General features: G+C 43.6%; 1 protein-coding gene across 1 annotated transcript in view; it reads left to right on the forward strand.

Annotated features, from left to right (window-relative positions):
- The window catches only part of SLIT1 (slit guidance ligand 1), a 259,749-nt gene that overhangs the window by 186,970 nt on the left and 59,938 nt on the right, over window positions 1-12,841 (forward strand). Inside the window, exons 13-15 of the mRNA XM_075612392.1 lie at window positions 3,985-4,128; window positions 4,405-4,568; window positions 7,232-7,255. Coding sequence (XP_075468507.1) covers window positions 3,985-4,128; window positions 4,405-4,568; window positions 7,232-7,255 — 332 coding nt within the window. The remainder of the gene's footprint in view (window positions 1-3,984; window positions 4,129-4,404; window positions 4,569-7,231; window positions 7,256-12,841) is intronic.

The following is a 12,841-nucleotide window of genomic DNA, read 5'->3' on the forward strand; positions in this document are numbered from 1 at the left end:
GGTCTTAAGTGGCAGATTAAATAATAACCAAAAATCCGTATTCTGTATTGCAAACTGCGTGTATAAAAAGTGACAACCCGCCTGGTTTAACAGCCAAAGTGGAATGACCTGAAGGTGGTGCTAACTCCATCCAGGGCCTAGCATATGGGTTTTGCTGAGATATGGGTTTTGCTGAGATATGGGTTTTGCTGAGATATGGGTTTTGCTGAGATATGGGTTTTGCTGAGATATGGGTTTTGCTGAGATATGGGTTTTGCTGAGATATGGGTTTTGCTGAGATATGGGTTTTGCTGAGATATGGGTTTTTGCTCTTTCTTAGCCAAACCCATATTTCAGGCTCTGGATGGAACTCCCAATACCAATCTTAGAAAAATAGAAAAAATAGAAAAAAATATTTTTCTAGAAGCGGTTTTGATTACGGAGCTTCGAGAATTCCTGTTGTAAAAAAATGCAAGTTGGAGGCTTTTTGGACAAACTGATGGGATTGACAGAGCCAGACTGAGACCGCGTCCAAAAGAGCCTTTTCCCGCACGGATTGCACATGGGAGAAGGGATTGAAGAATAGCAAAGCATGCCACTTCCATCAGAAAGGGCTCTTTAGACCAGGATTGACACGAATCGCAGTTGCCACAATATCCCCCATTGTCTCCAATAGGAGGTTGCCGTGCAACAGTTCCCGATCGGCACTATTGCAGTTTAATAGCCCTCGTAGATTTTATACAAAGATTTTAACCTGTGGGTTCAACACATTTAATTTGGGAAATATAGTGAGTGATAGAGCTTAAAGCTTTCATAGCGTCTTTATTGCATCTGTCTTATATAACACAGTTCTAAAAATATGTGTCGCTGAAAAAAAGACATCTGTACCGTTATAAAAAGAATGGGAAATTAAGTCCTAACTATGTGCTTATGTTGTCAGATGATATATTTGCATAAATCATATTTTTTATTTTAAGCTCTTAAGGCTACGCAAAGTAAAACAACATCTGTGCGTTGCATGCGTTGTATTACAGAGGGTATTCTGCAAGTGTAGGTGGCAGGAATCAGGGAGGAGCATGTTAATTAGGCAGTGCTTTTTCATAAGACACCTTCTGGTGCAGGCAGACAGCTTAGGGCCATTCATTTGAATAGTCCGTAAGGTGTTTTCCAACCCAGAAGGTGTCTTATGGAATAGCATTGAGCTGAAGGAGTGACTCAGTCAGTAAAGGCAGAAAGGCAGCAAGCGAGCCTGGTTCTAATCCTGGTGTCGGCCTTGTGACCTTGGACAAGTCACTTTATCTCCCTGTGCCTCCGACACCAAAAACATAGATTGTAAGCTCGTGCCTGGAAAAAATTATATGTGCAGCACTGTGTATACTGTCAGCGCTACACAGGGGAAAAAACTATTATTATTAATAGCATCTCTTAGTAATCATCTCATCTCATTCTCTCTATCTCGCTTCTCCCCTTCTCCACCTCCATCTTCCCCCCGGTTCTGCAGAAACCCGCGCTCTATTCACTTACCTGACTTTGAGTCCACTTTACGCTCCTCCCTCTCCTCTCTCAGCTCTGCTACAGACCCTGACAACCTGGTCAGGAACTACAACTCTGTCTTGTCCTCGTCTCTTGATCTACATGCCCCGCTTTCTCTCTGCCGCCCTCGCCCTTCTAACCCTAGACCCTGGCTAAACTCCCACACACGCATGCTGCGTTCCTCCACACGCCTCTGGAGGAAGTCTCACACTCTCGCAGACTTCCTTCACTGCAAATTTATGCTATCCTGTTTCAACTCTGCCCTCTCGCAAGCTAAACAAGCCTACTTTTCTGCACTAATCAACATGCACAAGTCTAACCCACGCCGACTGTTCTCTGTCTTTGATACTCTGCTCAAACCACCCTCAGCTGCCTCTCCTTCCTCCATCTCCGCTCAGGACTTTGCTGACTATTTTAAGGAAAAGGTGGAATCCATACGTCAGAACATCCCATCTGTTTCTTCCTCCCATCCTACACCTCTTCCTAACTCTCCTCCTGCCTTCCTTGACTCTTTTCCACTGTCTCAGAGGAGGATGTGTCGCTGTTGATCGCCTCTTCTCCCTCTACCACTTGCCCTCTTGATCCCATTGCCTCCCATCTTCTAAAACCTCTTGCTCCTACTATAATCCCTACGCTCACACACATTTTTAACTCCTCCCTCTGCTCTGGAACCTTTCCATCCTCCTTCAAACATGCAACAGTCATACCATTACTCAAAAACAGCAAACTTGACCCTACCTGTCTTTCTAACTATCGACCTGTCTCCCTCCTGCCTTTTGCCTCTAAACTCCTTGAACATCTTGTATTCTCTCGCTTGCTCCATTTTCTCAACACCTATTCTCTCCTAGACCCTCTACAATCTGGCTTCTGCACTGCTCATTCCACGGAAACAGCCCTCACTAAAATAACTGATGACCTCCATGCTGCCAAAGACAGAGGTCATTACACTCTGCTCATATTACTCAACCTCTCTGCAGCATTTGACACCGTGGACCACCCTCTTCTCCTTCATATTCTCCATACTCTTGCTATTCGGAACAAATCTCTATCCTGGATCTCATCCTACCTCTCCCTTCGTACTTTCAGTGTCTCTTCTGCTAACACCTCCTCCTCCTCTATTGATCTCTCTGTGGGGGTACCCCAGGGCTCTGTCCTGGGAACTCTTCTCTTTTCTCTGTACACACTCTCTCTAGGTGACCTAATAACATCTTTTGGGTTTGAATATCACCTGTATGCTGACGACACACAAATATACTTTTCAACACCCGACCTTACACCTGCTGTACAAACCAAAGTTTCTGAATGTCTCTCTGCTATATCATCCTGGATGGCCCTCCGCCGCCTTAAACTCAACATGGCTAAAACAGAGCTCCTCATACTTCCTCCCAAACCTGGCCCTACTACCTCCTTCCACATTACTGTTGGAACTACGATCATTCACCCAGTAGCCCAAGCACGCTGCCTAGGGGTCACACTCGACTCCTCTCTCACATTCGCCCCTCACATTCAAAACATTTCTAAAACTTGTCGCTTTTTCCTCCGAAATATAACAAAGATACGCCCTTTCCTCTGTTGCTCGACTGCTAAAACTCTGACTCAGGCCCTCATTCTCTCCCGTCTTGATTACTGTAACCTCCTGCTGTCCGGCCTTCCTGCCTCTCACCTGTCTCCCCTACAATCTATCCTAAATGCTGCTGCCAGAATCACTCTACTCTTTCCTAGATCTGTCTCAGCATCTCCCCTCATGAAATCCCTCTCCTGGCTTCCGATCAAATCCCGCATCTCGCACTCCATTCTTTTCCTCACTTTTAAAGCTTTACACTCTTCTGCCCCTCCTTACATCTCAGCCCTAATTTCTCGATATGCACCATCCCGACTCTTGCGTTCTGCTCAAGGATGTCTTCTTTCTACCCTATTTGTATCTAAAGCCCTCTCCCGCCTTAAACCTTTTTCACTGACTGCCCCACACCTCTGGAATGCCCTTCCCCTCAGTACCCGACTAGCACCCTCTCTATCCACCTTTAAGACCCACCTTAAGACACACTTGCTTAAAGAAGCAAATGAATAGCACTGTGGATATTCTGAACACATGATACATAAAGCTTGGCCCCCTGCAGACGCACTTACCAGAACTCCCTCCTACTGTCTCTGTACGTTCTCGCCACCTAACAATTAGACTGTAAGCTCCTCGGTGCAGGGACTCCTCTTCCTTAATGTTACTTTTATGTCTGAAGCACTTATTCCCATGATCTGTTATTTATATTATCTGTTATTTATTTGATTACCACCTTGTATTACTACTGTGAAGCGCTATGTACATTAATGGCGCTATATAAATAAAGACATACAATACAATACAATTATGGGCCAGAATACATTGCTCTGCAGATAAAACCTTTTTGACTTTTGGTAACATTTAAGGAAGTTTATTGAAGCAATTCAACTTTTTCCCCCCATTTCTCCTGCTTACAGACTTCTAAATGCCAACAAAATTAACTGCATCCGTGCTGACACCTTCCAGGACCTGCAGAACCTGTCCCTACTGTCACTGTATGACAACAAGATCCAGAGTTTGGCAAAGGGAACGTTTACTGCTCTCCGTGCTATCCAGACACTGTACGTATCCTCATCGTGTGTGCGCAGACCAGCGAAGAGGGACAGAGGCTCTGCTCGCTGTGAACGCTATTGATTATAGAGATAAATATGATTTACAGTTTCATTATTGCACTGCTTATGGAGCTTATTCTCCAATAATTCTCCCGTCATCCACAAAGGTGAACTTGAGAACATGGGGAGACAAAAGACCATATTTCTTTTTAGATCCTAGCTGAATATTAGTATCTTAATCAAATGTAAGATGCTGATCATATGTATTTCAATCCTTTTGTTTAGGCACTTGGCTCAGAACCCGTTTATCTGTGACTGCAACCTGAAATGGCTGGCAGACTTTCTGCGAACCAATCCCATAGAGACCAGCGGAGCCCGGTGTGCCAGCCCCCGCCGTCTCGCCAACAAGCGCATCGGGCAAATCAAAAGCAAGAAGTTCAGGTGTTCGGGTAAGTCACTGCCTGGCCACTTCCCTGCTGCCACCATATACAGTAGAAAGGTTTCTGAAGCCGGGGCGCCTGGGTATCCGCCAAAATCAATTCACGCATTGCAAAGGTTTATTGTTACACTGTGCAAGATCGTGTACTCGGCACTTTATGGTGTGATCTGAATTTGTTGGTAAGAGGTCTAAGTTTAAAACACAGAAAGTGTGAAGAGGGAATCCCTGTCTTGAAGAGCTTGCACTCAAATCTTCATGTAAGGAGAAAGCATGTTTATATGTCAGTGTAGATAAGGGAGATCCAACACACAACGGATTTGCTCAATAGAAAATGTATTGTGCCACACAACGTTTCGACCGTTAGGTCTTTCTCAAGTGACAGGCATGACGATGCCTAACGGTCGAAACGTTGTGTGGCACAATACATTTTCTATTGAGCAAATCCGTTGTGTGTTGGATCTCCCTTATCTACAGTTCAGATCAGGATTAACAGGACAGGTACCCCTTGAACCAGCAGCACCGGTAATGTTGAATGCATTGTTTGATTGTGGTGTGCAGCATACAATCTTCATTTAGCTATATGTCAGTGTAGCCAGGGTACCAGTGTAAACTGTAAATATAAAACTGGTGAGAGCCTGAGAATCATACACAGTGCTATGGATCACTTCGTTGCAGGTGTGTTTTAATGAAGCTGCAATTGACATTAACTTAATTTGCTGAATATATTGCTCGATTTCTACTCATTTGTTTTATGAGCTCCGTGAACTGCAGAAACCCTTCTGAGTACTAGAGAAAGATTCTGTTAAATTAGCGTTGATAAGCTACAAGCAAAGATACCACAATCTACATACAACATATCGACACTCCTCCAGGATCAATATGGCTGCCAGCGTTTTGCTAGGAATAAATGTGACTTGCATGTGTTATCAGGCCTTGTTGTTCCATGGCTCAGTGAGTAAAGGCACTGACTACAAAAACAACATGTCAGCTCTCTGTAAACTACACTTATATGCCTCGAGGTCATGTGACACCATGTTGCCATGACAATGTGGCGTCATGACGCTGAGGTAAGAGTGGGGGGGGCACGGAGAGAGGGGAACAGCCGGGCGGGGGGGCGCAGGGAAAAAAGATTGCGCTCCCCTGGTTTAAGTAATAATCCCTTCAGACCAGGGCATTACTGATCAATAATGCCCTGGCCGTAAGAGTTGAGGGAACCCAGCCAGGGCATTACTGGCCAGTAATCCCCTGTTCTGGGGAGATTATTACTATTATAGGCTAAATGTAGGCTTTTTTTTCATAAATAATATAGACATGTTTTTTTATAGTTATATTGATTTTTATAAACATGATATTCTACATTTTTCTTTTGTACTTTTACTGTACTGGTTTATTAAAATCAAATTGTAAATACCCTGAAGCCCCTCTCTATACACACACACAGCCACCCACATAACACACACACCCACCCACATAACACCCACACTGCGGTTCCCGTCTATGAACACAAACACACACTACAGCCGCCTATACATACACAAACACACACTGTAGCCCCCTCTATATACACAAACACACACTGCAACCCCCTTCTATACACACAAACACACTCTGCAGCTCCCACAAACACCAAAAAACATACACTGCAGCCTCCCTCTATACACACACACAAACACACATACTCTGCAGCCCCCCTCTATACACACAAACACACTGCAGCCCACCTCTATATACACAACACACACTCTGCAGCCCCCCCCCAAACACACACAGCAGCCACCTGTATATACACAAACACACACTGCAACCCCCCTCTATACACACACACACACATACTCTGCAGCCCCCCTCTATATACACAACACACACTGCAGTACCCCTCTATACACACAAAACACACTCTGCAGCCCCCCCAAACACACACAGCAGCCACCTGTATATACACAAACACACACTACAACCCCCCTCTATACACACACACATACTCTGCAGCCCCCCTCTATTCACACTAACAAAGACACTGCAGCCCCCTCAATACACACAAATACAGCAGCCCCCCTTGATACACACAAACACACACTCTGCAGCTCTCCATCTTCCCACACACACGCAGAGCAGCCCTCCCTCCCCCTTACACACACACACACACACACACACACACACACACACACACACACACACACACACACACACACACACACACACACACACACACACACACACACACACACTATAGACCCCTCTACACCCTACACACACACCAGCCTTCCTCGTACACAAACACTACAGCCCGCTCTCCCCTACACATACAGCTGCTTTATTCTCTGCAGTGTCTCCTGTGCAAAGCTCTCTGCAAAGTGCCAACAATTCCGGGCCATTACTGAATGAATAATACCCCGAATTTTGACCAATCAGAGAGCAGAAGAAATAGTCCCCTCTTCACCTTGAATTGTGACTTGTTAAAAATGAAGCCATAGAAGGTATAATCAGGACAGTATTTTAAATGTAATGCAACTGTAATATATTGTACCTGTTATGCAATATATGGGAGAATTTTCTACTTGTGCATCATACTTTCACTATGAAAAAAAACGGTGACACAATTAGGCAGCAATCTGTATATTTCACTACAATATTCTCATCAGTTTGTTAACGTGTAACATTTTATCTTCGCAGCAAAAGAGCAATACTTTATTCCTGGTAAGTCTCCTCTGTTAATATATAAGTATGCATAGTGTGTTTCAGTTTTGTATTACTTTAACTGTCCAGTAATGATGAACACAGCATATTTGCAATCTTGTTAAGGTATAGGAAATCAATAGCAATGTAACGAAACACATCGGTTTTGAAATATTTGTTTACTGTTGTAACACTTTGTACATTGAATTTGCTGGCAAGAAGCCATATGTTATGAGCCGTGCCAAGGTATGCAATTAAACGCCAGGAAATGGAACCAATTGCAAATTTAGATAAGCAATTATTATAACCCATAGTGACACATTTCATATCACCTTTAACAATGTATATAGAAATGATATATAGTAGTGGTAGAAGGGGAGTAACATTATTTTTTATTATCTTTCCACTTCCCCCAAAGATACGATATGTTTTAAAATACCTTTCTTTCATAAGTATAACATAAACTTTCTAAATACATTGTTTAAAGAGATCTGTGTGGTTGTTAAACAAGCACAGTATATCCGCGCTTTTTAATGGCACTTCACGCACGAATAAGTACACAATAGGAGCCACAGTGTACAAGAAAGTTAATCTCCAAAGAATAATCGAGGTGTATTTCTTTAGGGTGTCCTCGTGAATGACACCAGCGGGATTGGCGGGGCTGAAGATGGTAGAGGTTCTTTACTAATCCGTCTGATTCTTTGCAAGTAGCACAACCCGTCTTCAGCAGCAGGATACATGGGTTATAATTAGAGGCGGGAGAATCCACTCCGAGAATAACACTCCGCGGATTGGATTCTACAGATCCGCCCACGGGTTGCGCAATCCGCGGAGTGTATTGTTAATAACAATAAAAAATCTGCAAAACCACGAAACGCCCTTTTTGAGTCTAATCCGCGGAAATCTGTGGACCAAAAGAAAGTAATTATAGGGAGTAAGAGGGGAAGGGGTTGTGAGCTCTAGCTACTGTCAATGATACGGTGCCAGGGGTGAGAGAGTCATAGAACACAGAAAAGAACACTTGCCTAGGCAGGTGAGAGAACCCCTTTTGAACAAGCACTCATACAGTGATAGATACAGATAATTAAAAGAATTAACCTTTATTGGTGTATACGGGTAAAGTTAGTGAAGTACATAAATAATCAACACAATTAAAAACGCATTAAACGGATTGCACCTAGGTCTATTGTGGATTGCTAGAGATAGTATTTGAAGGAGAATGGTTTAGAATATCTGGTACCATATGACAGAAACAAAAGTTACTAATAAAGTATATAACTAATATGGTGCCTCAGTGTGGTCTATGTATAATGATTGAGAGAGTCTGGTGTGTGTCACTCGAGTGTAGTGACAGTCAGACTGCCTTCATGCCACATCTGAATAACCTGTGGTTCTGTGGCTGTGTGTCGCTAGGACATTGCGGGTCAGACCCACATAGACAGGTTTAAATCGGTGTAGCCTAGCTATATTCTGTTTGTCACAGAAACCAACAAGGAGTTAAAATAATTTTATCCTTCAAAGCAACACAGGGTGTGGTGAAATATCTAAAAGGGAGGCTACTATGTAGCTGTGGGGGAAAGAAGAGGCTGATCAGTGGGAGCCGCAAATACATGCACTAATTATATCCCACTGTTTGGTGTATGTTTCTGGGTTCTTATAGCCTCAAATGAGCACAATTTAATTCACACCAAATAAATAATGAGGTGAGTTACTGCTCGTGCCCCCTATGAAGGTAGCAAGTAATCTTGAAAACAGGCTAGCTGATATATCTCTGCCAGTAAAAATGTTTAGCTCAGTGCTCAACAGCTGCCTTTAATGAAGTTGCTCTATATCTGCAGATCTAAATATCTAGTGTGGTTGTTGTATGGGCTTGGTAGTTGCCCAGCTAGTTCTGTCGATGTAATGACTGTAGATAGGCAAAGTGTATATTTATGGGTTAATGCCGTTCAGCAACCACTTAATCTCTGGGGCAGGGGAGCCCCGTCTGTTTGATATAGACCACTAAATATGGTATCAGTGGTGTCTTGCCGCCGCTCAGTAATGTGCCCCAGTGATACAGGGGTATCTGAGTAGCTGCACTTTCGGAGCCTTATAACATCGCTCCTGAATGGCGGCATCTGTTCAGTCCCCACCCGGCATGGTGTATTCATGAACACCGCTTAATGTATAAATGCCGGGTGGAACTCAGAGTACAGACAGCGGCTATCTTCCGCGCTGTCAAACAGACGTCGCCACACCAGTACGCGTGCTGACGTCACAGGGGAGCGCCCACCGACGTACGTTTCGCGTCACACTGACGCTTTTTCAAGGTGGCCCCGCCTCTATGTTTGCCAGTGGTTTAAATAGCCGAGCGTTGCTATGGTGACGTTCGCAATCAGGTGAGTATATCAGTATAATAAACGAGGTTGTTTGTGTTGGTATTTATTTCTGTTTAAGTTATTTATTAATTAATTATGGCTGGCTGGAGGTGAAACCATGTGTGAAGTAGAGCCCTTTGTCACTCATGTAAGTAAATAATGATACTGAGGTGAGGCAGATGATAGAACATGCTGAGAATACAGACTGCATATCTTTGCAAAGCTGGTGGTGTGTATGGTCGAATGGGTATGCAGGAGATATCCTTATGGTAGTATTGGATCAGTAATTGTTGTGTGATGTTACTACATGTACAGAGTTACTGTCCACTTGAAGGGGCAATTATACATGCATCACTAGTGCCACTCAGGAGGTAGGCAAAATGCTTGCACTTATACAGAGGGAAAGAGAGTTGATGCAAGGCTCAATGTGATGGGATTGAGGATGGTAAGGGTATGTTTGCAGAGGACTATGTTGTATATATACACATGGCGTGGGATGACACATGTATGAATCCTATCCAATAAAGGGAGCAAACATAAAGCCTTCATTGAGACCCTGTGGATATAGCGTTCCCAAGGTATAAATCCATTGTGCTTCTTTTTTGAGCAGCTCTCTGTCCCAGTCACTCCCTGAAACCATCAGAAGGGGTGACTGGGACAGAGAGCTGCTCAAAAAAGAAGCACAATGGATTTATACCTTGGGAACGCTATATCCACAGGGTCTCAATGAAGGCTTTATGTTTGCTCCCTTTATTGGATAGGATTCATACATGTGTCATCCCACGCCATGTGTATATATACAACATAGTCCTCTGCAAACATACCCTTACCATCCTCAATCCCATCACATTGAGCCTTGCATCAACTCTCTTTCCCTCTGTATAAGTGCAAGCATTTTGCCTACCTCCTGAGTGGCACTAGTGATGCATGTATAATTGCCCCTTCAAGTGGACAGTAACTCTGTACATGTAGTAACATCACACAACAATTACTGATCCAATACTACCATAAGGATATCTCCTGCATACCCATTCGACCATACACACCACCAGCTTTGCAAAGATATGCAGTCTGTATTCTCAGCATGTTCTATCATCTGCCTCACCTCAGTATCATTATTTACTTACATGAGTGACAAAGGGCTCTACTTCACACATGGTTTCACCTCCAGCCAGCCATAATTAATTAATAAATAACTTAAACAGAAATAAATACCAACACAAACAACCTCGTTTATTATACTGATATACTCACCTGATTGCGAACGTCACCATAGCAACGCTCGGCTATTTAAACCGCTGGCAAACGTAGAGGCGGGGCCACCTTGAAAAAGCGTCAGTGTGACGCGAAACGTACGTCGGTGGGCGCTCCCCTGTGAAGTCAGCACGCGTACTGGTGTGGCGACGTCTGTTTGACAGCACGGAAGATAGCCGCTGTCTGTACTCTGAGTTCCACCCGGCATTTATACATTAAGCGGTGTTCATGAATACACCATGCCGGGTGGGGACTGAACAGATGCCGCCATTCAGGAGCGATGTTATAAGGCTCCGAAAGTGCAGCTACTCAGATACCCCTGTATCACTGGGGCACATTACTGAGCGGCGGCAAGACACCACTGATACCATATTTAGTGGTCTATATCAAACAGACGGGGCTCCCCTGCCCCAGAGATTAAGTGGTTGCTGAACGGCATTAACCCATAAATATACACTTTGCCTATCTACAGTCATTACATCGACAGAACTAGCTGGGCAACTACCAAGCCCATACAACAACCACACTAGATATTTAGATCTGCAGATATAGAGCAACTTCATTAAAGGCAGCTGTTGAGCACTGAGCTAAACATTTTTACTGGCAGAGATATATCAGCTAGCCTGTTTTCAAGATTACTTGCTACCTTCATAGGGGGCACGAGCAGTAACTCACCTCATTATTTATTTGGTGTGAATTAAATTGTGCTCATTTGAGGCTATAAGAACCCAGAAACATACACCAAACAGTGGGATATAATTAGTGCATGTATTTGCGGCTCCCACTGATCAGCCTCTTCTTTCCCCCACAGCTACATAGTAGCCTCCCTTTTAGATATTTCACCACACCCTGTGTTGCTTTGAAGGATAAAATTATTTTAACTCCTTGTTGGTTTCTGTGACAAACAGAATATAGCTAGGCTACACCGATTTAAACCTGTCTATGTGGGTCTGACCCGCAATGTCCTAGCGACACACAGCCACAGAACCACAGGTTATTCAGATGTGGCATGAAGGCAGTCTGACTGTCACTACACTCGAGTGACACACACCAGACTCTCTCAATCATTATACATAGACCACACTGAGGCACCATATTAGTTATATACTTTATTAGTAACTTTTGTTTCTGTCATATGGTACCAGATATTCTAAACCATTCTCCTTCAAATACTATCTCTAGCAATCCACAATAGACCTAGGTGCAATCCGTTTAATGCGTTTTTAATTGTGTTGATTATTTATGTACTTCACTAACTTTACCCGTATACACCAATAAAGGTTAATTCTTTTAATTATCTGTATCTATCACTGTATGAGTGCTTGTTCAAAAGGGGTTCTCTCACCTGCCTAGGCAAGTGTTCTTTTCTGTGTTCTATGACCAAAAGAAAGTGGCTGATACGCTGCGGATCCAAATCCGCCCCAAAAATGTGCCCACCTGTAGTTATAATCAAGTCTGTGTTGTTCCAGAAGAAGCAGAGGGTCTGTAAATAGTAATGAATCTCAATGCTCTGCAGCCTCTTTTACTACCAGTATTGTAAAGTGAAACAAATGTGGCAGCATTCTGACTCCAGAGGTAAACGGAAGAATAACAGTCATTCTATTTTTTATTATGTTCATTATGTACGACTGCTCTAGTGTTAATAAACATTTTTGTTAACATGATAATACTGTATTATAGAAATGGTGTTGCTTCCCAGGACCTGTTACACATTGGGGAATAGAACCCCGGCCAGGCTTTAGCTTTCATTGACTTGAATGGAAGTTCATGCCAGATCAAGGAGTTGCCATTACCCAGGGGAGCTCAACTCCAGTCCTCAAGCCCCTCCCAACAGGTCAGGTTTTCAGGATATCCAAACTTCAGCACAGGTGGCTCAATCAATCCCAGCTTCAGCACTCGTGGCTCAATCAGTCCCTGCTTTAGCACAGGTGGCTCAATCAGAGGCTGAGTGTTTGGCTGAGCCTCTGATTGATCCACCTGTGCTGAAGCAGGGATA

The sequence above is a fragment of the Ascaphus truei genome, chromosome 8 (genome assembly GCF_040206685.1).
Source record: "Ascaphus truei isolate aAscTru1 chromosome 8, aAscTru1.hap1, whole genome shotgun sequence".
Lineage (NCBI taxonomy): Eukaryota > Metazoa > Chordata > Amphibia > Anura > Ascaphidae > Ascaphus > Ascaphus truei.